General features: G+C 41.1%; 1 protein-coding gene across 1 annotated transcript; it reads right to left on the bottom strand.

The window, feature by feature from the left end:
• Positions 1-853: 853 nt before the first annotated feature.
• Positions 854-16,832, bottom strand: THBS1 (thrombospondin 1). The gene is made up of 22 exons (XM_088465331.1): positions 16,697-16,832; positions 15,295-15,382; positions 14,279-14,856; positions 13,985-14,060; positions 13,636-13,823; positions 13,423-13,551; positions 12,146-12,239; positions 11,171-11,344; positions 10,523-10,699; positions 10,023-10,196; positions 9,802-9,929; positions 9,520-9,672; positions 8,936-9,154; positions 8,721-8,828; positions 8,001-8,160; positions 6,889-7,007; positions 5,849-6,083; positions 5,440-5,667; positions 5,054-5,325; positions 4,805-4,902; positions 4,063-4,202; positions 854-2,666 (listed from the first exon to the last, which is right to left on the bottom strand). Exons 2-22 carry the CDS (start codon positions 15,359-15,361, stop codon positions 2,659-2,661), a joined length of 3,525 nt encoding a protein of 1,174 aa, XP_088321457.1. The 5' UTR covers positions 15,362-15,382; positions 16,697-16,832; the 3' UTR covers positions 854-2,658.
• Between the last annotated feature and the right edge of the window lie 9,766 nt (positions 16,833-26,598).

The raw sequence follows: 26,598 nt of genomic DNA on the forward strand, positions 1-26,598 counted from the left end.
TGCATAAGGGGCACTACTAGGGACATTACTGGGGGCACAACATAAGGGGCATTACTGGGGCACTGCATAATGGGCACTACTAGGGCACTGCATAAGGGGCACAAATCCAGGCGGCATGGCATAAGGGGCAGTACTAAAGGTGGCACTGCTTTGGTTTTTATTAATAATAAACCTTTCAAAATTGCATATAAGACTTTTTTTTGTGGCGGCCCACACACTCTTAGACCTTGAATATTCGGCCTGGTTGGTTATTTTGAGTTTGACATACCTGTTGTAGAAGGTGCTAGATAAGTGATAAGTAGAATCTGGTTGGTTGCTACGGGCAATTACTCCACTTCTAAAAATCCGCACTTTTGTAAATATGCCCGTAAAAGTACCTACACTACACCATTGGGGGGTATTCCATTTTCGGTGATTTGCGCCGAGTGCTTCCAGAACGCTGAAGCGAAGGAACTCCACGATTAATATATGCGCTCATTTTTTCCCCACACTACATAGAGGAGCACAGGAAAATGAGCAAAGATTGTCTATTGAACAGTAATGTGCGCAACTGGACCTTGCGTATTAGTGGCACATTCCAGAGGATTGAATTGTTCCCTAAGCAAAGAGGCCCCTGGAGAAAATTTTAATATAGGGATCTCCTCTTTTAAAGAAAAGCCATATTACTTATTTAATGACTAAAAATATATTTATTTAAAAGAAAAATCCTAATCAAAACTCCTAATCAAAATTCTGAATTAGAATTCTGTGAATTCATTGTGTAAGTCTATTTTAAGACCTCTATTTTATTGTAATATTTGACAAAGTTTGATAACAGCAGCCGGATTGAACAAATACACTATTAAGAACTTCATATATTTTAGGATTTATTTTATATTTTATGACAACGTTCGCTGTACAATTTACAAAAACAAGTTAACATTTTAACAAACTGTGTACAAAAGGCAAGGTTTTTCTCTTTCTTTATCACAAAAAGTATACACTGATATTACAAAAAAAAAAAAAACTTGGGCAGATATTGCAAAGCTCTTTTCAAGTGCAAACAGTTTATACAAATAGAGCAAGGACACTACGGAAAGCACTTCCTCATAAATTATTTAAATAGCATATCTACAAAAAAAAAATTACCCATAACACTAAACAGCAATACAAATACAAATCATTTATACAAAAAAAAAGCAATGGAATTGCTAAAATATAGAAAAAACATATTACAATACTCTTTATTTAAAAAAAAACAAAAAAAAACGTTTAAAATACTTTCCTGGGGATACAAAGTCATTGTAACTATATACAGAACTGATTAACACTACAGTAGATTTTAAATGCTTGTTAAATATCTCTCCATTTTTTTTCTTCCCTCTTGTATCAAAGACATTATCTGTTTCTCAGTCACACAGTGAGGTAATATTTGTACATGAAGATTTAAGTCTGCTGGTCTACTCTTTGTATTATTATTTATTTTTTATTTTTTGCGGAGTACTGTCTACCTGCCACAGTGTCATTACGGTGTTATATGACTGTATGGAGACATATGGTTTGCATTTGAACGTGTAGCACAGAGAATGTGCTGTACCTAAACCCTCCACCCCTCTTGCCTTGCTCTCCCTCTGGTTCTTTAGCAAGATCAACATGTTATGCAGCCTTGCCTGCAGAAGGAACATTTATAGAACTGCGTCTGAACCGTAACCAAACAGAGAAAGAGCCCAATCTACCTCTGTCCGTCAATCTCAAGTAAAACAAAATAAAGTTACCACTTGTCCTGCTTTTTTTCCCTGTATCTCTGAATTTATGTCATGAGTTGTCATGATCAATCCTATTTGTCTCGTATAAGTGCTACTAATTGTGTTGCACCAACAGATATGTATAATGTTGTGCAAATATTTTTTTTGTCGCCAAAAACTGGAAGAAGTGCATAGTGTATCTGTCCTAACAGTCTAATAAAACGCACACACCCACTCACACACTCTTCTACACACACACACACACACACACACACACACACACACACACACACACACACACACACACACACACACACACACACACACACACACACACACACAGTCGCTCTCAACCAGGCAGTGATATCTTGAGATAGTTAAGTTGTCCGCTTTAGAATACACTCACACTCATCCGTTCCAACCCAGCTACATTGTACTTTTTACATGTCCATACACTGAAATTTTTTCTTTTTCTTTTTGAATTATTGCATCTCTCCTCTTTTGTGGTGGAGCCACCACTCCAGTAAAACATCAATTACTTGTGCACTAGTACTGATAGTTTCTTTGTATGCTGCTTCTAATATACGATAAACCTTTTTACCGGTCATCTTGAATTTTTTTTTTTTCCCCACTGATGATCTTCCTTGAGGCACTTTTAGGAGAAAGTCTATTGTATTTTGATAGATTTGTGCCTTCCAAAACAAAACAAATAAGAACTTGATTGATGTGATCGACCCCAAGATTTCACACTGAGTAAATCAATCCATTAAGGTAATGTCTCTTCCTTAGTTACAAGTTCTTGGAGTGATCTTTTTGTTCCAACAAGAAAAAAAAAAAAAGGATGGAAGAAATCACCAAGAGATGGAACAAATCTAACGATTCTGAAGGTGCTATAAGGTTTCCATTACATTCACTGAATGTATAAGCTCTGCATCTATGGGTCTAAAAGAAACAAGAAACATAGCGACATTACTTATACTGTTACTAAAAATTTATTACATAATGTATTAAGCAGTATTTTAAACTTACTAACAGAGGTTGAGGGCTGGATTTGGATTATTATCGATCATAGAAGACATTACAACTTTTTGTGACCGTGAAGTGGAGGCACTTTTTTTTATATAGGTTTAAACTCTTATGAATAACGGTTTAGCCAACCAAATGGTTTCCTCTACTAAGGCGTGGTGCTACCACTATGTGACCTAAGACTGCTGAAGAGGGCACAAAGGTGTAGGGGGTGCCTAAAGGCCCCCATATATCAGATTGTCGCAATTCCCAGATCCCCAGAAGTCTAGGTCACGGCATGGGGGAAATCTAATATGTTGGATTTCCCAAATTTGCCAAGCCCAACCACAAAATGATCGGGGTTCTGCAAATCAGGGGTTTTTAACATGCACAATTTTGCCGATTTAAAGACGATCTGCTGATCATTAGTGACAACCGATCAGCAGTTTTGATTGGAGGATTGGATCAGGATCAGTGGATCGGGGAATTGCAGCGCAGATGTAAGGGCCCCTAAACAATGAAACAGTGATATAATGGAAGAAATGTAGCTAACCTTATAAAGATTAGAGAAGTTGCCCATCAGTTGACCAATCAGCTTCTAGCTTGCATTTATCAAGAACATTCTATAACATGATAAGTACAAGCTGATTGGTTGGTATGGGCAACTTCTCCAACTTCTTAGAAGGTTTGATACCTCTCCCCCCAATATCAAACATTTATTGTTTAATGTACCTACAGGATAGAGCAGCGGCTGACAGCTTCCTACCTTTGAAGGGATTGGAGTAGACCTAGTACCACACTCTCAGGCTGAGCAGAGGATGGCAGCCACCATTTTACTGCTTGTTTCACACAAGGTAAGAAGTGTGTGTGGTAGGGGACTAAGGGGGGTTAAGGGAGAAGTGCATGAGGGAAGTATTAGGGGTAGAACACTACTTTGATATAGTGCCCGAGGAGGTGGTGGTGCTCAGGGCTATCCCACTGGCTCTATCTAAACTAATGAGGAGGTTATAGGTAGAGTTTAGGTAAACCCCCAATGTGCATGATGAAGCTAGAAGGGAGCCATAGGTTAATATTCACAGGTGGAGGTACTGTATAGGCTGATTATGGAGCTATAGTCTGATGGTATAGCTATAGGCTCATGGTGGAGCTATACACTGATTTTGAAGCTATAGGCTGAACGGCCTAGTTTAATGAAGAGTTTGTGTTGTAAACTGAATTCTGGATTCATATGTCTAACTTTTACTACTCAAACTTCACCACATGCTTTTTTATGATGCAAGCTATGATTTAGCCAATCACCGTATATTGTGTGTGTAATATAGCGCCAACTCACCTCTGCACTCATATTTAAGATCTGAGAAAAACACCATCTCTTGTGAAAAGACAAAGAGCCCTAATCTTCCTCCAGCATATGTCTTGTCGTAAATTGGTCCTGAGTCAGCCATGATTTTCTTGCCTTCGTGCATTATAACACTAAAAGGAATTGAGGAAAATGGTATTAAATCTACTGATTCAAGAGAACCCTAAACAAATATATATCTTGTAAATGATAGGTATTGTAGTTCAACAGTAAAAACAAGGGAATGCAACTGTGTCTGTTAACCAACTGCAAAAGCAGTGATCTTCAGTCAGCCACAAGTTACAGGTCCCTGAGTGAGCGTTCAAAGTGAGTAATCCCTTGTCCTCACTGGCTCCAAACGAACCAGTCTTTTCAGGACACTACAAAGAGAACGTCAAAAAAAATTTAAGCAAATTGTCGCCTTTCTGCATATATATGTCAGTTAAACTCATAGAGGCTCATTCAATTCGATTTCAAAGTTACGAACGGTAGCTATGCAAACTTATGGCTATTAGAATACGGCTATCTTTCTTGTTTTTCAAATGATGTATTAAAACCATTAGGTTCCGGTGGACCCCATAGTGTTATTGTATGTGTATTTATGTTGATTGTCCATTAGGACTTCCATGTACAACATTTTGCCAGACAAATATATGGCTACATGCAATAGGATAAAAATAAGAAAATGTTTTAAGACTATAACACAATAATTTTACATCCGTATTTCCATTCTTACCGAATGAAGCCAGTCTTTGGTCTGTGAGTTAAATGCCATCTGTAAGCTGTGAAATCTTTCCATCCTGTATGGCGAGGGTCATGCCACAAGGTACGAACCTGTAATAAAAGAAAAAAAGGACATAAACAATTAAAGTTTGAGCAAAAGTTCTAATGCAATTTCGCATGGTCATGAGTCTGTGTTCTGACTGGTGCAGTTTTAACTCATGTACTAAAACATTGAAAGAAAAATGTCTGTAAAGACATGTACCTGTCCTGATGTGTTTCCGGTGTGCCACAAAGCATTACGCAGATGTTCTCCTGGTCCAGTCGTTGAGTTGACTACTTTAATGGAGAGACCTGAGTAGCCTTGTGCTTTAGTAGGTGTTTGGTCCCAATAGGTCTGGGTGATTTGTTTCCACATAACCACATAAAATCTGCTGCTTGATTGGTAGCCAAACACAAATCCAGCATAGTCATCATCTCTCTCGGTGTTGATGAAGAAAGTACCACTGAAGTCTACTGCGCTGAACTCATCAAAACCTTTCAAGGAAACAATCAGCAAAGTCAGCCCCTAATTGGTCAAATCACCATCTACAGTATACTGTATGTCAGATGGAAAGTGAAAAACAGTGTTAAACTTTTAGCGGTACTTACCAACTGCAATGCCGGGGTCACAATTAACAGTCTGTACCAACTCCTTGCCCTGATGTCTAACCACCCAGTTAGGATCAATCTGTGATGTTCCTTTAGGATCCAAAGGTACCATTTGGAATTTACGGAAATCAGTTGTACTGATGTCCACATTCTCTGGACACACGTCTTCAGCGTCTGGGATATTATCATTGTCAAAGTCATATTGACAGACGTCACCACGTCCATCACCTGGAAAATAGAAGAGTTTTCCTTGAGTCCGATTTACCCTTTTCGCATGCCACCATATGTGAACATTGTAATGTTTTCAGCAAATAACGTAATACCGGCTCTGTTGTGACCTTTCATGTATACTATAAAAGTGATTTGTGAAGGATTATTTCCTAACCCGAACCAGCAACTCTTCACGTACCATTAGTATCGGTCTGATCAGGATTAGGCACCAGCCTGCAGTTGTCTTTGTCATCTGGGATGCCATCGTTGTCATCATCATGATCACAAGCATCACCCTTGCCATCCTTATCGTGATCAGCTTGGTTGGCATTCGGGATGTACGGGCAATTGTCCAGGTTATTCTGATGGCCATCTTCATCGATGTCTTCATTGCTGTCACACTGATCTCCAATAAGATCCGAGTCAGAGTCAGTCTGGGGAAGAATTGGAAACTATAAGTCATCTGCGTTATGTGGAAGCCAAATGTTTCTGGTCTCTTCCCACAAACATCTAATCAGGCAACATAATGTGTCATTGACATGTGTTGTGCTGTCACTTATGTGTTCAAGTCGATCTTGGCTACACTGGCTTTCTAGGCTTAAGCGAAAGAAAGAGCAATGGCATTAAGGGAACTCGTGGTGCGGCTACTTGATGGCAAGCCATGGTAACTCTGTAAAGTGGTACCCTGCCAAGGAACGTATTAATAATAGAAATCCCCTGGGTTCTTGAGAGGGGAGTGACTAAGTCTCTTGTTGCCCATAGAACACAGTTCCTGAAGAGATTATGTGTTTCTTGTTTTGTGAGAAATCATCTGTTGAAAGCAGAAAAGACTGAACTGTGCAGTGCTCTGGAATTTATACGCGTGTTCAGCTTAAAACAGAACAACAAAGTAAGATTAAAGAGGAAGGGGTTTTACAAAAGTAGCTAATCCACGATGTGCAGAATGGCACGGAGAGGGTGACCTAAACTACCAATCCTTATGGTCAGATGGGTTCTAATGCATGGGACTGCGGAGCCTTTTGGCAACATCTTAAGGGTGGAAGACTTAACAGGTCAAACTACTAAAGCCGTAAAGGTCAGAAAGGCATGAGAGACGTCTTGGTGGACATCAAAGTGAGGTGGAAACGTTATGCAAAGTATATGCCAGATAATGGTTTAGCTCAGAGGCACGGCACTATAGCACCTGTTAGGTTACATTAATACTGGCCTAATGGGCAATAAAATATTCCCAATCCTTACCTGATCTGGGTTGTGCTCCATGGGACAATTATCACATTGGTCTCCAACTCCATCTTTATCTGTATCTCTCTGGTCTACATTGTATACGTAAGCGCAGTTGTCCTTCTCATTGAGTATCCCTGTAGAATGGTAATATATGTATCATGTTATTGGACTGTAGATATTTTAATTGCAATTAAAATGGGCCTCAACTCTAACATTAAAATGACAGAATATTTAGTATACTGGTGACATCTCACCACGCATTAGGAGGTACTGGCACCTTAATTGTGTCCAACTAATGTATATAATAATTAGATATTCTGCAATAGAAAAAATCCTAAATTCAATATAATCTGCTCAGATTGCTATTGCATTCAAATATGTTTCACTTGGTTTAGAGTGTTAGAAATATTTTTTTACTATTTGTAGCCTTCAGCGTTCATTATGTAATGAACCAGACTCTGTAGATGTATTAACTTTAAGATAAGTGGAATGAATTTGCATTAAGTGCCGTGTGATGTCATTTTGGCAGCGGCTCAGTAAATTGCCTCTTAGGCCGACAAAGCCAGCATAATGTATATGACTTTTTCTGGACAGGGTTTGGTGCTAGGCCTTTAATGGCTAATAAGCATTATATCAGACAGGAAAAGGCTGTATTCCAGTGGCATCACAAGCTGGCCGCACCCGGGTGTCATCCGCAGAGGGGTGAGCACCAAAGTGCAGACTCCATCTCAGTGACTGGAGCCGGGTGCTGCACTGTAGAATTACGTGCAGCACTAGGCTCGTGTCACAGTGAGGGAGCCGGCACTACAAGTACACTGGTCCCCGGGGACAGCCCGCACCTCATGTACCCCCGGAGAGACTAAAACCGGTGTTCGGGTGCGTGGCACCCCACCGGCAAACATTGGAATGCCGCCATCGAATAGTAAAAACACTACCATCGCAACAAAAACATTGATGGTCGGCAAACATCGACCATCTATGTCCATCCCTACTGCCCATCCCTACCCGCACCGGGTGCATCAACAGGTAGGGACGCCACTGCTGTCTTCAGCATAAACTCATACTCAAAAGAGAACTACGGTCAATCTTTGTAATGAAAGATTATCTAATAGTAAAAGAACACTAACCGTCTCCATCGATATCCACTGCACAGGCATCCCCTTCCCCGTTGGCGTCCGTGTCGGCTTGGTCTGGGTTGTGGTTGTAGGGGCAGTTGTCACAACGATCGCCCACGTCATCTCGATCATAGTCATACTGAGCGGGGTTGTATATGAACTGACAGTTGTCCTGCAGGAGTAAAGAAAAGTCTAAGGATTTGCAATTTCAGTTTTCAAGTAAACGACACGGCTAATATCTTCTACTGAACCTAGTTTTATATACTGTCTCCAAACAGCAAAAAGGTTTCTATTTCCACAGACAGCTTGCATGTCAAACTATATTGATGTGATATTTTTAGCACAATCTAATGCCTCTGAAGTTTAGTAGGTCCACCTGAAAAGTGGCACCTACATGCCAAAATCTACTTATGGCAGTTGAGTATGGTAACATCTGCTTGTTTCAAACTTGTTATCCTGCTGTTTGCAGGAAACGAAGAGGTCAACTCCACTTTCAAAGTTCAGCCTTAGCAAAACACTTCATAGTACAATCCTGGCCAAAAGATTTCCCAATTTACTAGACAAATTTCACAACCAGATGATATTTTCTGCTTCAGCGCCCGCCCCCGCCCCCCAATCCGCTGGCACTGTTTACTTTCCTACTGTTTTGTTTAACTCAATGAGGAGCAAAAAAACCTACATTCCTGTGGTTCCGAAAAACATGAAGAATGAATATAGTCTTTGTTTTCTTACCCTATCATCTGGGATTCCATCATTATCATCATCGCTATCGCAAGCGTCGCCAATTCCGTCCTTATCATAATCTTCTTGGCCTGAGTTGGGGAGGTTGGGGCAGTTGTCCTAGAACAAAGAATAGGGTCATGAATATGAGTGTATATTTCTAACTCTCCCGTGATGCTCTTATTGCACCTTTGACCAATGATTAAAGCACGGTTGCGCACGCTTACTTTTTTACAGTGATAGGTAGCGTTAGCAACGCATGTGAGGTTCTCATTTGGCCATCCATCCAAATCTGTGTCTTCTCCGCAGATGATACCATTGCCGGCGTACCCTGGCCTGCACTCGCAGCGGAACATGGGATCAGTATAAAGGCCGAGGTAGATACATCTTGCGTTCTTGTTGCAGTCGTGCGTTCCGTCTGTGCAAGGGTTCCGTGGCTTGCAGACCTGGTGTTCCAGAAACAGAGATCGACATTAGTGTATTGAGCACGACAAGTGTTCAATTTGTCACACTTCAAATACATTTTGTACACTCTACAAAGAGAATAAGATTTATTGCCAACGGCAGATGCAGGTTTTCAACAGTATATGGATATTACAGACATGCAAAGTTGAGGTGAAATATTACACATAGTAACTTTTGAAGGAAATTTGGTCATGTGCAGCCATGTGGAGTTCTGCCGTGTGCTGTGATTGGTGCAGGTAGCACTAGGGACACGTAAAACCAAACTCTGCCGGTGACGTGCAAACTCAATGAAAATAAGTGGAATATATTTGAAACTTTTGCTCATCCCATAGCTGGGGAATCGTACCTGTTTGTTTGCAGTGGCGTCTTCAATGCTCTTGCCAAATGGCTGTGTGCCCGTGTATCGTGGAGGGCAAGGGAGACAGTTGTAACCTGGTTCTGTATTCTCACATCTATGCACTCCATTAAGGTTAAAGCAGGCATCAGGTACCTCTTTGCACTATATTGAAAAATAGTTAGGATATTAATACACATGTCCATTATTTCATCAGGCGCTTATATATAGCTGTTATTTTCACATAGCAGTTCATTAATGTAGAAATCCACTGTGAATGTTTATGGAACTCACCTCGTCTACATCGGTGCATTGTGTTCCATTTCCATTGTAACCCGTAGGGCAATCACCACATTTCCAAGAACCGTCATCAAAGCTGGTGCACTTAACTCCAGCAAAGCAAGGATTAGATAGACATCCATCTAAAATGAAGGCAGAGGCATGTATTAAGCGTCTATGACATCTGGACTACCAGATTACTGTATGTGTAGATTTTATGTGGGCTACTAGCTCACCGATTGGACAGTCCTTCTTGTTACAGATCTGGCTATCAGCATGGACTCCGACACAGTCTTTACCACCGTACTGGGGCTTGGGGTTATTGCAAAGACGTTCACGTTTCTGAACCCCACCTCCACAGGTCACAGAGCATGTATCCCACGGTGAGTATGGTCCCCACTGACCGTTAACTGTGAAAAAGAAGGATCAGACACGGGGTTAACTCTTAGTTTGTATTGTCTACATAAGTCACTTCTAAACAGCAGAATATGGGACAGAGCCGAGCATTCCTGGCAGAAACAAAGGAGAATCAATCAGAACACAGGCTTCCCCCTTGAAATGACCTTTAGCAGAACTTCATATCACTCAAACACTGGAAAGTTGACATAATACATCATTCTTTGTTGGTCTCCAGTGTGCGTCATTTGACCTTTGAGTCAGGCTATGAAATTCTACAGCTAAAGAACGGTAATAATGGTAATATGCAAAGGAGCCGCCAGCAAAGAGTGACACTCACTTGGGCAAGGATCTTTCTGGCATGGCTTGTTCTCCCTTCCTTCTCCCACACACGGCTTCCCAGTCAGCTGAGGGACAGGTGAGTTGCAGAGACGGATTCTAGTGATCTGACCACTTCCACAAGTGACCGAGCAGGATGACCAAGGAGACCAGTGGCTCCAACCACCATCTTGATTAACTAGAAAACACAAGATATGGTATATACATGTTATGGATATTGTTTCAAGGCAATCCATCAGTTGAGATTTGTCCTCTGAATGGTTGATTCATAAAAGGATTGTTCTCACAGTCATCCCTGTGAAACCAACAAGTGTATTTCAGCTCTAGAGATGTAGTGATCCCAAGCATGCAGCCTTAAAAGTAGCTCTTGACATTAGCATGACTCAAGGAGCCTAAGAAGCTTATGTGAGTTCTTTGAACTTCACTTGAAAAGCAACTGAAATGAGCAAGTTGGATTGTAAGCGTTGGAATAAAGCGCAAGGGGTGTCATTGGCAGGCACTACTGCAGACTAAAGCCGTTTGCCATACAGGAAATCTACAGAAATTAGTCTTTAGACGTCACAGAAATGCCAAGAGCATATGGCTCCACTATAAATAAAGTTTTAAAATGAATGTTTGTAAATAATAAGAAATAAAATCTTTTACTCACATCGCTTGTCACATTCTTGGATGTGACATGACCTGGTCTGGACCGAGGACCCTTCACAGCGGTTATTTAGGCTGTCGCATGACCGACCTCTCTGCTGCACTCCGTGGCCGCAGGTCACTGAGCATGCAGTCCACTCGGACCATGGAGACCAGCCATCATCGGGAGAATCGCTTGCTGAAAAGAGAAAATATAAATTGCATTACGACAACATTATCTTGTTTCTTGAAGCTTCCAACTGCAAAGAGTCAAAACCTTTTCCTCTAAATAAAAAACGATTTGTCCTGTAGTAAAGTAAGACATCAACTGTCATAAATCTCATTTGTAAATTATCCACCGTAATGGAGATATAACATGGGATTTTGTTCCATTTAAAAGCTCAGTTTTATTAAGTACAGACATGCTTCAGAGGATAAGGAAACAGATGCACCAGTTATTATAATTGGAAAAATGTTTGGTACTGTAGATACATGAAGTACTCTAGCTGTACAAGCTGGGGATCTCCTGACTGGGAGTTCCATACATGCCAAGGAGATAGAGGTATGAAGCTCACAGGACTGAGCAGGTCTGACCGTCAATGTTCAGCACCTGCAGCTGTGCTACTTTCATAAGAGCTATTTTATCTCTGTCCTGAATCAACTTGTTCAGCATTTACAAGATTAATATCTGCATATTTGTCATTACGCCTTTTGAAAATGAGATGTTGAGCCTGAGGCTGCAGATACACCTTCTCAACGTTAAACAAAAATGCTTAAGGAGTTGTGCAAGGAATACGAATTACTCATTAGGTGATCCAGAATGAAAAGATTTACTTTTGCTGTCTGGTCTAATGGGTAAAGTCCATTCTTTCTAAGCTTCCCAAGTCCACTTTCATTCTGAGATGTCTATTGTGTTATTGTTACAACAATGACTCGTTAGCGATGTGCTACAAAATGACGTGTGTTATGTTATTAATGAGCTGTCTAGTCAACTACTTACGCCAACATCTGGGGCAGCATTCCCCATCTGGAATAGTGGCATTGGTGCAGGGCATCAGAGGACAAGACACTTTGCGGCAGAAAATGGCTGAATTCTAAACAAAGAAAACAAAACGGTAAACATCTATACTATTCAATCTAGCGCAAACATTTTTTTTAGTCCTCAGCGATAACACATCTCAATGACCTTTATGTTAGCGCTAAAATTACAAAATAAAGTGATGTATGAGTTAGGCCACTTAAGGTTGGGGAAAGTGTGTTCTTAGATGGGACACAATATATAGCTACAGGTTGAGTCTCCCATATCCAAATATTCCGAAATACGGAATATTCCGAATTACGGAATAATTTTAGCATGACTGAGATAATAAAACCTTTGATTTTTGATGGTTCAATGTACACAAACTTTGTCTAAGGCACAAATTATTAAAAATATGGTATAAAATTACCTTCAGGCTGTGTGTATAGGGTGTAAATGAAACATAAATTTATTTTATGTATGTACACAAACTTTGCTTGAGCCACAAAAGTATTGAAAATATTGTATAAAATGAGCTGCAGGATATGTGTATAAGCTGTATATAACAACATAAATGCATTCTGTGTGTATACTGGGGTCCCATTCCCAAGATATTTCATTATGATATGCAATTATTCCAAAATACGGAATATTCCGTTATCCAAAATACCCCTGGTCCCAAGCATTTTTGAATATGGGAGACTCAACCTGTATTTACATATTTACAAAGTAATAATCAGTTCAATGATTCTGATTAACAGCTGGGAAGTCCTACAATCTAAGTTACTCTTTCTGTCACTAATGATTATAGCTACAGTAGCTATGAGCCTAATGGAGCATACACACGGTCAGATTTGTCAGACTTGTCAGATGAACGATTGAACGATTTTACCAAAGTTTTGAACGATTTTTGACTGCATTAAAATGAATGGAATCGTCCAAGTCTGACTGCAAACACATCAGATGTCAGATATCGTTATCTGACAAACGGGAACGCGCATCGTTGATCGTCCATCGTTCAGTTATGTCAGATATGTCAGATTTTCCTTCAGATATGAACGACTGAACGATTTTTACATCGTTATCGTTCATATCTGAAGGAAAAATCTGACCATGTGTATGCACCATAATACTTAACGTGCTATTTGTATCTAAGTTATCAAATGATCATTCAGAAAATAGAATTTTAAGATTAAAATAACCAGTGATAATGATAAGCTGATAATAGGCAAAGATACATTTTGCAAGGCGTAAATTACCTGGCATGTACACTCAGTGCAGCTGTCAATTGTCCATTCATCCAAATTGTTATATTTGACTCCACTATGTAGACATCCATCAACTGGCCTCACCTTCACCTCATTAGCAAGAAGCATATTGTCCTCAGTCTACAAGAGTACAAAGAAATAATGATACCTCGCTTCTCCAATAGTATTTTTTACGAAACGGGATCTCATCTAAATTGGACTTACCACTTTCTGTATTTTGTCCTGAAGGGTCGAGATCACTCTCTTTAGACCTTTCATCTCCAAAAACATATTGTTCAGATCGTCGCAGGAAATGCCGCATACATCATTGAGGTCCTTTGTCTTGTGTCCAATGTAATTGGTGCGGATTGCCGGGCGCGAGTCATTTACCGAGTTGTCCAAATCATAATTTGCTGGATCAATGACAAAAAAAAGGTAGAGTTTAATTATTTCTTGCAAGTTGGGATGCGAAGTGTGTATTTTATAAGGTTAGAGGAACCTTAAATGCATAATAGATCACTACTAGTGGTATTTGTACATGTATTGCATATATTCATGGATTCACTGTACTTACAGCTGGAGCAGCCTTTGTTTCTCAGAATCACATCGATGCTGGTGCCAAACACAAAACGCAGGTTCTGAAGCAGACCCTGTTAAAACAGAACCGTCATTTAGATTGCAGTAGCTCATAGGCACTATTTAACTTATAACGTATTCGCCCCAAAAAACGCCATCTACGTAATTTACTTTCTTCAGATTAACCAATAGTAAAAAAGTAAGTGTGGTACATGTGGCACTCAAAAAAGCTTTGTTCTATATTTATTCCTTTAGTTTGTTTATCTACTCAATGTTTCTCTTTTTGATTTACCTGGAAGTTGTCTTTTACGCCTCCTTTTGCTACTCTCAGTTGAGCGATGCTTGCCAAGTCCCCATTGAGAATGTGATGAATGGGCACATCCAGCTCAGCATTTTCCATCTTGTCACATCCCACATAAAGCTGAGCTCGATCTTCCTGTATGAATAGGGTAATGTTCTTCCAGTGGCCGGTGGCCAGCTTAGCATCTTCGACTGACACTACCTGCTGCTTATCTTCACCACTCACACTCAAGTCTAAAGTTCCAGCTTCACCATTGGACGTCAGGCTAAAGATATGGCCTTTGCCATCTTTCCTTTCAATCGACAAAAGTGCTCCTCTAGTCTTCTTGACTTGACGCAAAGTGGCCAACAAGATAAAACCCCGTTCGGCTCGAACAGCATCTAGCAAGTCTTGAAATTTATCTTCAGGGACTGGTGGAATAAGGTTGGGCTTTTCAATTCTATAGGCTGGGCTTGATGAATCAGGGCCCTTCACTAGCTGGACTCCCGGAGGTTTGCGGTGGCCTGGCTTACGGTTGAGTCCCGTTAGCTCGAAGAGGTCAAACACACTGTTGTCATCGGCTCCATTTTCTGTGGTGGTAAAGACAAAGAAGAAGTTTAGACTTCCAGAGAGGGAACTTTCAAGAGGTTTCAGAGGCTTTGGAAAATGTACGCCAAATACTACTCAAACTAGTTTAGTGCCAAAGGATTCAGGTTTTAGGTTTACGTCAATCGTTGCCGGTACCTGATAGGAAATGCTGACATCTGTAGTACAATAACAGCTTCAAGTTCACATTCTACCCACTTGGTCTGTCTTAAACAACCCTGTTACCCAAACATCAAATCTAACTACATTACCATGAAACTTATATAACATTTGGCAGGTTGGTAAAATCATGTTGTATAGTTAATGAGAAGGTCCTTCACCTCTCATCACTGTCATAGGGACACAATACATCTCTAACGTAAATTGAATATCTATTGCATTCTTGTTAATTTTGTTTTTACAAAAAGTCAGATATTTCTTACCTGATGCTTGCCTTGTGTCAGGAACAGCCAGCATTACTAATAGAAAAATACCCTTCATTATCCCCATTCTGCAGACCAGTGGTGATTTCTAAAATAAACAGAATGTACATCTTTGAGAAGTATATAAAGCATCAGTATGCAACATATACCATATCAGCTGCTGAACTAGTCCGTGGTACATGCCAAAGTTAAACAACATCTTGTAACAATGATACTTCATCATCCTGAATGACATAATTTCACGGCACAGCAGGCATTCAGTATGCACTTACACTGGACAAAGTCTATGTGTAATACACTAAATCAGCTAATGTTGCTGGGACTGTAACTGAGTAATCAAAAAGCAATTCGAAAAATGATCTACATGTTCAGTGACAGGGAAAGGAAATACAATACTGTGGCAGATTCTTTGTAAAGAAAAGCAAGCACAATCAGCCTTCGACAGCTAACTGACAATACAAAAGTACATTATATAAAAACCGGCTTAATTATTGTACCCTGAGGCTACAGAAAAGATAATTATTCCCAAGTATCATGTAATTGTGCTTAGTCCTTTCATAGACTCTTATCTTATGTGCAAAGAGTTATCCATTTTCAAAAATTAAATATAATAAGTGATTTAAACCCCCGAGTGCTAGCACATCACATGAAAAACATTTCACTTTTCTAACACTTAATGATCATGCACAGTACAGTCAGGTCTCACAGATTCCTTGAATTCTGCTCGGTAAGTAAATGTATACCTGTGCAATCCCCCCCAAACACACACATCAGTACGTTGTGGTAAATACCGCAAATCTCTTTACTATGTTGCTTTTTACTCTGGAAAAGACTAACAATAAAATAGATAAAAATCAAAATAACACCAATAAATGAAACTCCATACTAATACACCTACTGTATATAATAAACCTTGTCAGTTCAAACAAACTTGGACCCAACCAAATTAAATGACTGGAATAGTTTAACTAGTACTACCTGATAAATGACCAATGATGGGGCTTATTCTGAGTTGGGAACAAAAAAAAAAAAAAGCGAGTAAGTTTGCACCTTGGTAAAACCATGTTGCACTGCAGGGGGGGAAAGATGTAAAATGTGCAGAGAGTTAGTCCTGCAAGACACCTGTTCAAGCTCAGATCTAAATTGCAGTGTAAAAATAAAGCTGTCCAGCATTTGCGGGCTACATACATTGCAGAAGCAGCCAGTATATACCCTGCATGCAAAAATAATAAATGTATTTGCACCCCTTTCAGTGCAACATAGTTTGTTCTAGGCGCAAAATTACCTGCTTCTTTTTTTTTTTTGCTCCCAACTCAAAATCAGCCCCTATGTGTTTCTCCAGTAATGCAAATCAAATAGGAACATGCATAGCAATAAAGGACTATACTGTATGTCCCCTTACTTTGTCCAGCTACAAATACAGGTACTGTAGGTCCTCCCTGGTGGTGGCTGTGTTGTGGTAGCAGGTCCCCTCTGCTGCTGTGCTCTCTACACTCCTCTGTGTGCGCTCTGCATGTGTTCTGCTCTCTCTGAGCAGCAGAGCACTCCATATAAAGCAGCCCTGACATTCCTGGGTTCCCCCCTGGCCAATCAGGGCCAGACGGGCAGGAAACTGGCTCCTGTTTATTCTATTACCTCACAACATGAGGGAGAGACACAACTATCCCATACACACTAGCTCTGATGCATGCTGAGGAATGTCTAAATGATACAGCTACATTTTTTTTGTGTGTGATAATACAGGGATAACCAATAAAGGCAAGCAGGAAACATTCATTTCCCACTGCTGTCATTTACTAAGTAGAAATATCTTCTTAGTTTTTCTGTTACACATTAATACATTTAAATATTATACTTCTTCAACTATATTATTTATTCATTAAGTCATTTATACAGTGTACACATATTACGCAGCGCTTTACAGAGAATATTTCACATCAGTCGCTGTCACAGTGGAGCTTACTATCTATATTCCCTGACACACATACACACCATACTTGACTACTTTTGAAAAAGCATTTCAGGGACATTGTGAAAGCAGCACCTATGAGCGCGGCGGTAAAGTGGCATGTACTGCTACATCTGAGAGGCGAGTCATAATACTAACTTGCATCCAAAGGTAAATGTGCCCCAAAGTAGTTAGTAAGATCTATTTGTTGATAAAACACATTGATACTTATCAGAAAATGTATGTAGCCATAGGGATCATTGTGCCTTATTATCACCAATGCAGGGAAATTATACTAATGATCCCATTTGAGTGTATATATCTCTGTTTTTTTATTAATATAACAGCTTCATAATTGGGGTAAGGTGCGATCAGGGAGACAGGGAGATTGCTACTATTTCAGGGAGTCTCACTGACAATGAGGGAGAGTTGGCAAGTATGATACACACTATAGATTATTTTTTATTTGTCAGAAGCTAATTGGCCTACCAAAATGTTTTTAAAATGTGGAAGGAAACTGGTGCATCCAGAGAAAACACTTGGAAACACATGGAAAACATACAAACTCCACACATATAGTGCCTTGGTTACCTTGGGTAGGAATTTAACTGAAGACCTCAGGGATGTGAGACAGTGAAGCTCATGCTCTCTCTCTGTTCCACCCTCTCTCTCTCCCCCTTGCCCTCTCTCTGTCTCTCTTTGTTTCTGTATTTCTCTCTCTCTCTCTCTCTCTCTCTCTTTCTCTCTCTCTCTCTCTCTCTCTCTCTCTCTCTCTCTTTCTCTCTCTCTATCTCTCGTTATAATGCAGAGATGGGGACGAGTCCAGAAGAAAACATTCAACTTGTTCTTCATATGTGTATTTCAGGTGTTAGTTAGCACGTAAAAGCACATTAACAGCAGAAAGGCTTGAACTACAGTAACCTCTAAAATTAAAGATGTTTGAATTTAATTAGGCACATAAAAACTCCACACATAAACAGATGCCATTATTAAATTTTTTTTGAGACATGCTACTCTATATTCTGGATTACCTGTATATTTATATATATATATATATATATATATATATATATATATATATGTTATGTGCCTTTTCTAACTAGTGTCAAGATCAGTTTAACATTATCATACACGTATTACATTAGTAACTGTTACTTATACATGTAGCAAGTGTATTTAGTGTTATGAGTATTTGCAGCGCATACATACTCAAAATCTACTTATTTGAGCAATCAAATACTTTCGTTTACTAAAGTACCCAAAGTGACACCGTATATGAGAAAAACAGTTAGGGCTGTAGGATTTTGTTTGTTAGGAATTGTGCTTTATTTCCAATAAATACCACTAGGGGGAGCATGTGATCTGGAAATCTTTTAGAGTTTTATTTGTCTGTTTCACTCCTTTACCAATTCTGTGAGGGAATATCTTAGGAAAAGCAATAGAACAGATGACATAGACATGAATAATGCCCGGCCACCTCCAATAAAGGATAATTGATTGTTAATTTAATTTTTAGAGCCACAACTGTCCTCTTTGAGTTCTGATTGGAACACTTTTTGTGTCAGACATGATGTTGCTCCACAGTGCGGAATTCCATTCATGTCTTCAGGCTGTGACGTAGGCAAAGTCAAAGTGGAAAGGACTTTGGAGTCCAGGGGACTTATTAAAGAGATGAAGACGGAAAAGCCTACTGGCTACTTGTACCTGTACTGTACAGTATGTGCAGCCGCTTGGAAACTTTACGCTCAGCTTCAGGCACAGCATTAATCATTTAGTGTTATGGTTTATCCATACATTAGCATTTGGAAAATGGGTAAACTGCCTGCAAACTAACATTCACTTTAGACATGTTTTAGGGATGCTCCCTTAGAGTGTTTTCCATTGTGTTTCTACAGACTGTACTGGTAACACGGTATCCGGTCAGAATGTCGACACCAGAATGTCCACGTGTTCCAGATGTCCAAAATCAAAATGTCGACATGGGCATTATGTCGACACCCACAAATGTCGACAGCCACAAATATCGACATGGTCATACAGTTAATGTCGACAGTAGATTTTAGTGTTATTTTACGGTTTAGGGGTATGTTTAGGTTTAGATTTAGGGTTAGATTTAGGTTAGCGGTGTACAATAAACGCCCCTCCCCCAGCTGTTGTAGAACTACACATCCCAGCATGCCCTGCCACAGTTTTGCTATTTGGCCATGCTAAAACTGTTGCAAGGCATACCGGCATTTGTAGTTAGGTTTGGCTTAACTATGCAAAAAATGCTATAGATCCACATGTCAAATGTCGACATTATGAAAATGTCGACATTTATCATGTCAACCTTATGTCCAGGTGGTCATTCAGACTGCCAGCATTCAGAACATTCTATTAACAGTATGAATATCAACTTTTCGTACCACACCCAGGTGGGGGAGATGCCTTGGAGAGAGATAAAGTGGAGAGTGATAAGGTACCAACCAATCAGCTCCTAACTGCCATGTTACAGGCTGTGTTTGAAAGATGACAGTTAGGAGCTGATTAGCTTGTACTTTATCACTCTCTACTTTATCTCTCTCAAAGGCCGGGATGTACTAAATGGAAAATGCGGTAAAAACACAGTCTTTGGGGTTTTACCACATTTTCCTTATGTATCATTTGCTGGCCTCTGGGACTCCAATGCGGAGGGTAACGCCAGCGTTCACATGTAGGCTAATGGGCATTGTGGGCATGTAATCAAAACTGCGAGCTATGCAGGGTGGTGCCTACACAGAGATCCATCTGATTTCGGGCATAGGGCTGGTACAATGCAATGCGATGGCGGCTAAGCGAGTGGATAGAGGCGGCACAGGTGCGTGGATGCGCGCAGCACTGCGAGCAATACGGCGTCTCTTGTGTGCATCCCTGCATCAGTCCTGTGTAAGCATGGTGGTAATATTTTACAACAGAACGGTGGTATTGGACCCACCAGAAGGATGAGTATTAATTCTATTTTTAATGCAATTTACAGGTGTTTGTGGCTGGGAAGTGCATTATCAGCTGATAGGTGGCAACAAGTCCTTAATGCAATCTAATGAGGAGCGACTGAAACATGGGAGATTAGTCTGCACCTTTTCTCTGAGGTTACTGTATGTGCAGAATAACACAATCATATACTACAAATCACCCCACTTCATCCCCCCTGACTTCGGGTACATACCGTGGTTCATTACCATGAAGAGTGGGTACTCCTCCCACATTCCACCCACTTCCTAGTAAAGTGGGCAGGATGGGGAGAATAATATCTGGAATCGCTATCCATGAAGAGGGAGGCGGGGCCTAGAGAAGCAATTCTATGCTAATCGTGTAATTTTGGCCCTGCCCCTATGCATATACTCGCGATACGCAGCATTTTGGGGGTGGTGCCCAATGACGCGAATAGTACGGCCCTGTCCCCATCATTGGCCACCTGTATCTCATCTCTGGCTTTCTTCCGGAGAGGAGATTGTTAAAGTAGGCAAGTATGTTCTGAGAGGAGACCTGGAAATCATGTACTGCTAGGGCATGATGAAGAGGTGGGCGCAAAAGCAAATGCAGTAGTGTCTATTGGCGGCTGTCCATTTGCAAGGTTATGCAAATGGCATATAAACTCCTTCCCGTGCTGCCGAATGTGTAAGGACTGAGGTGCCCACTTGTAGCACCCGTGCACCCTGTAATACTGATTGGTGCGTCCTTATACGCCACCGTTGGCCAAAAATTACGATAACCCTACGGCAGGTTCAGTGTCTCTCTGATCACGGCCTCTGTGCGTGTGTGAATGCAGCCACTTGCACTGACACTTCCTTAATACGACCACTGCACGGACCATTTTTGCGCACACTACTAGTCATCGCCCAGGAATGGCCATCACTTTTCCGCCACACTTCTGATACCATCTGAATCGATTGCAACAGCTCTTTTATGTGTACAATCAGGGAAACACATTGCACACTATCAGAACTTTTCATACATGCGCAGTTGCAAATAATTGCTCAACTACATGCACATTGGTGTTGCGTGCGGATTGCCTACGGCTTTGACTCAGACCCTTATACCTCTTTTACACCAGAGCAAAAACCTGGGTTTTTGCTGGGTCTACCCGGGTCGCAGCTCCGTGTAAAAGGGTCCCTGAAAAATAACCCGGTCAAGTGACCCTGCAATCCAACCCAGGTAGCTACCAGGGTCGGACCCAGGATGGACCTGGGTAATGGTGCAATGTAAAAGGCGCAACCCGGTTTATCCGACCTGGGTCATTCCTAAAATGAGCTGATTGGTGGTTGTGGAGCAGTCACCTCCCACTTTTTATGACCTCACAAGTTTAGCAGGGCAGACCCAGGTTCACTGTGAACAGGGCTGACCTGAGAATAACCCAGATCGATGGTGCTGTGTAAACGGTGTCTGACCTGGGTTGGAACCTAGGGCCTGATTCAGACCCGGTCGCAAGCGCTGAGCGCTCGCAACCGGGTCGATGGTGGCCCACAGCGCATGCGCACGATGGAGCCGGCTCCGCCGTGCGCATGCGTGAGACCCGGCTAGCGACGGGCAATCCGTCGCTGCGGGTCTCGCACCAAAAGGGGCGAGCTGTCGATGTTGAGTGACAGCTCGCCCCGTTTGGTGGGCGGGCCGGGGGGGGGTGGCGGCCCAAACGGAGGCGTTCCCGAGGGAACGCTTGCCATTTGGGGGCGGCCCCACTGACATCACGAGTGATGATGGTCTTGACCATCGCGACCATCATCATGGCCGCTCACTATAGCTGTGGGTGGTTATACACAGCTATGCGAGCGGCCAGGAGGCCGCTCCTAAAAAAAAACAGCGCCCGCCCTGATTCAGGGCGAGCACTTGCTTTTTGCGAGCACCTCTGAATCAGGCCCCATGTCTGAAAACCCAGGTCGGACCCGGGTTTTTGGTGGAAAAGAGGTATTAGAGTGTCTCAGGAACTGGATTTGAGAAGCACTGCAGTTCTCCTCGGAACCCCTAAATTAATGTGTGTTCTGATTTCAGAAATTCGGACCCGCACATCTCTAATTTATTTTAATATTTTTGAAAAAATAGCCAACATTAGCTACAATACAAAAAAATAGTAAATGACAAACATATATAACAAATAACAATAACAGTAATAGTAATAGACAATAAAATGAGGGGGAGGGGAGTTATCCAGAGTGAATGAAAACACTGATATACACAATGGTAACCAAAAAAAATATATCAAATAAAAACTACACATGTAAAACAAAGTGTGGAAGAAAAGTGAACAAAAATCCAGATTATATACCACAAATCATTGTAGAGACACATTCCCTGCTGCTGCATCCTGTAACGGCTTGGGTGTAGAGAAATAGTCAAACCATAACTTACATTTAACCAATGGAGAGGCAGTGGAAGTGGAGTACTTAAGCCCAAGGGTCTAAATATCATAACTCTTTTGTAAATATGCAACAATCTTAGAGAGGGCTGGGGGATCAGGATTTTTTCAGTATTTTGCAATAGCCAATCTGGTAACAATAAGGATGTGACCAGTTACATTGATTGGAGGGAGGATGGATGGTTGAGTAAAGCTGCCTCAGGTCGTAGTGGGAGTGTAATACCTGTAACTTTAGAAATCAAACTAAAAACTTCAATCCAAAAATTCCTGGAGTTTTGGGTAAGCCTAAAAGTTATGTAAAAGGGTAACAACCTCACCACAATTTCTCCAACAGAACAGATGTATATGTTCAGAAGTAAGATATATCCTATGTATTAGCTTAACGAGCATTTCCGAATGATTATTGCATTTAGACATTTTAAATTAGAGATGTGCGCTGACCCCCATGTTTTGGTTTTGGATCTTTTTTTTTTTTTTTTAAATGATAAAAAGTTTTTGGAAACAGCTAAAATCATGTAATAAAATCATGTAATCCAAAACCTGAAATTCGGATTTAAAATCCGAATTCCGAACCTCTGGAAGATCAGAAACGCGACTCAAATTTATCCGGATCTCCCCAAGACATTAGAACCGCAACTCGGATCTGTCCTGATTCATGAAATTTCAGGTGGGTTCGGATTTCTGGAGAACCGAAACGCACATCTCTATTTTAAACACATCCGGAATTATCTTCTCCCACTCTTTATCTGAAAAAGAAATGTCTAGATCCTCTTCCCATTTGATTTGAACCGATAGTTTGTCTGTTTCATTAGGGACCATAAGATATCTATAACAAATTTGAGATAGCACCTTTTAAACAGGGAGAGGACAGTGTGGAAAGTTTAGAGGATGGGGAAGGATGGGGAAGGACCCTAAGTTTGAAGGAAATGCCGAACACGAAGATACTTATAAAAATCATGAGTAGGAATACTGTATTAAGATGGCAACTGTGCAAATGACTTAACACCGGTAATTTCTAGTAGATTGCTCAGCCCCAGATCTAACCAGGAAGACAAGGAAAGGTCTAGAACCAGTTTAGCCATAGCCTTCAAAGAGAAAAGAGCTGAGGGCAACCCAATAACACACATAATTAACCATCCTATCCCAAGCATACAAGGTATCATGAGTACTTTTCAAAGTTGTATTTGATATCGGCCCATGTCCGGGATCTAGCCAAAGGAGGTCTTTTAAGGGTAGGGGACCAGAACGAAGACACTTAGGGCCGTATTCAATTAGAAGCGAAAAGTCCATTTCGGAGAATCTTTTTAGCCGATGACATAATTTTCGCCGGTTTCAACTTATCCCCGTATTCAATTTTGGTGCCTTTTCGCCGGCGCAATAACGCAATGCAATGTAATAGGCAAAAAACTTTCGCCTATGAATACCCGGCAGAAAAAAGTGCAGAATTGGGGTTTTGGGGTGCAGTGTTGCGGGAACCACCCTGCACCCTTTGTACACCCGCCTCATGCTAACTGCATCAAAAAACGCAAAAAAATAAACAAAGGACACCCCAAAAAAGCACTTTGAAAAAGTGGGGGTACAAATTCAAAAGCTAGCAAAATAGCCTTTGGGGGGGCTGTAAGTATGGGGGAGGTGTATTTTTGATTGCAGGTGCTTGCTGTAGGTGCGTGTTTGGTGCTTTTTAATGCTTGACTTTACACATTTTAAAATATGCTTGCACCCATTTTCATGTACCCCAAATTTGATGGGAATACTTATTTTCCCCCAAAAAAGTTGCAAAATGCTATTGTTCACCACTTGCTCATAGACGCTAAATAGCACCTATTGAGACCATTTAAACACCCTAAATACCTTTATCAGGGCAATTCGGGGTACCCATAGTGAACCCCCATGTCACAGCATCTTTAGGGGGGTGTCAGGCTGATTTCCCTAAAACTGACTGAATTTTTAACCGATTTAAGTATCGCCGGGTCCCGTTTTCGCACATTTGCAATTGTACACAGGGATACTCGGGGATGCGTGTGATACTTTTTCGCTGGCTAAACCTCCAATGACGGCGAAAAGCCCGGCCTCAGACTTTTTGCTTCAAATTGAATACGGCCCATAATATCCACCTAGGGTTTAAGAGATATAATGGTAAACAGCTGTGCCAACAAACTTGCACGTTGATAAAACTCTAATTTGGGTGCAGTGAGGCCCCCTCTTAATTTAAATCTAAACATGCCACTCTGGCACACTTTCCGTTTCATATAAAGGGTGAGGAACTTACATAGAATTGATTAATAAATGGACGAGACACTGATGCTAATTATGAAAGTACATCCATTTGCAAAGTACGGTATGTCTTGCGTGAATTAGGACTGGGTATGCTCAGGGAATTAGCGCATGCCAATGCAAGAGCCAAACGCATTCGGTTTCCATCAACAATTATAGCCAGAGAGGTGAAACTGGGGTAGAAGTAAAGTTGATGTAAAACTAAACTATAAGTCTTGTTATTGCCTCAGTCAAATAATATGAAGACTGTATTTCTTCTTCTCCAATAAATATCTTTTTTTTTTTATTATTATTTTATTAAATAGTAAGAATATTGTCCAGAATTAGTACATTGTAGTTATTCAAGAGGTCATTCCACCTATATTGAATTGTTATTTGCATTAAGAGACAATTATCCAAGGCACAGTTGATTTTAGCATTTTCCAATTCTTGACAAATTTCTTACTATTCTTGGATTTAGCAACCCCAAAAATGACTGCGAAGAGTGAAATGCCTTTTTTGTTAGTTTGAATTTTAATGGCTGTTTATATTCTGTTACTCTTTTTGAGGGGAGATGTATCAAAGGTGGATAAGAGTGGAGATGTAGACAAGTGGAGAAGTTGCCGAAACCAACCAATCAGCTTCTTGCTAGCAATTACTGTATAAAGTACTTTCTATAAAATAATAGTTAGAAGCTGATTGGTTGCTATGGAAAACTTATACATGTGTCCACTTCTCCAGTCATTAGAAGGCTTAATACATCTCACCTCCTTAGTATAATACTAACATCCCAGAGATTACGGATTCTGATAGTGACAACTTGCCTACAGGCACTCTGTTTAAGCACCTGCTTGTAATTGCCCATTTGGCATGATTGCTAATGAGAGAACATTAATTATTCTCATCCCTCTCTGACTAGCTTCTTGTCGCCTTTGTAACACCGTGGTAAGGGATAACACATACAGGAGCTTGGGCATAGCTATAGTGAGTGCAGGTGGTGCCATTACTATGGAGCCTAGAGCCTTAGGAGGCCCCGATCCAAGGTTATTATACTGTAGTTGGATACCAGTTTCCTGATATGCCTGCAAAGCAATTGGGTCCGATCCATTGCCCAGCCTGAATGGGGTGACATTCCATTTTCAGTGAGAGGTGTGTTTAGTGGATGCTATAATAGTAAGGGGCATAGGCCCTGATTCAGACCCGCTCGCTGCCGCAAGCAGCTCGCAGGGTCTGTGGGCGTTTTTTTTGTCTCCAGGCCGCTCACAAAGCTATGGGTGTCCATCCACAACTTGTGCGAGCGGGCTGGAGACCGTCGCGATTATCGCGACCATCGGGCTTTGTGACGAGACCCTTGGGTAGGGTATCGGCTGCTGCAAGTCCGACTGGACTCCCTGTTCTAATAGAGTAGGAAGTCCACTACTTCAGTAGTGATGTCAGTAGGTCCTCCCACAAACGCCAGGCATTCCTAAGGGAACGCCTGTGTTTGTGCAACCACCCCCCCTACCCGCCTACAAAACGGGGCGTGCTGTCATTCACCATCGACAGCCGCCCCGTCTTGTAGCGATCCCAGTAGCGACTGAAGTTCAGTCGCTTGACGGGGCTCGCGCATGCACACGCCGGTCGTGGCAAATGCACAGTGGCCAAACATCCCCCGTGTTTTGGTTTTGGATTCATTTTTGTGTTTTAATTTTGCAAAACCACCCTCATGTGTTTTAGTTTTGGTTTTGGATCTGTA

This window comes from Taudactylus pleione, unplaced genomic scaffold (assembly GCF_031769625.1).
Source record: "Taudactylus pleione unplaced genomic scaffold, aTauple2 ptg001956l, whole genome shotgun sequence".
Taxonomy (NCBI): domain Eukaryota; kingdom Metazoa; phylum Chordata; class Amphibia; order Anura; family Myobatrachidae; genus Taudactylus; species Taudactylus pleione.

Excerpts from the sequence above, each read along its gene's own strand:
- THBS1 (XM_088465331.1), bottom strand. The coding sequence starts at position 15,361 with ATGGGGATAATGAAGGGTATTTTTCTATTAGTAATGCTGGCTGTTCCT. Across the intron at positions 13,552-13,635 it reads AGGACAAAATACAGAAAGTG|ACTGAGGACAATATGCTTCT; the intron begins GTAAGTCCAATT and ends GTACTCTTGTAG. Across the intron at positions 9,673-9,801 it reads AATGCACCGATGTAGACGAG|TGCAAAGAGGTACCTGATGC; the intron begins GTGAGTTCCATA and ends TTTTCAATATAG.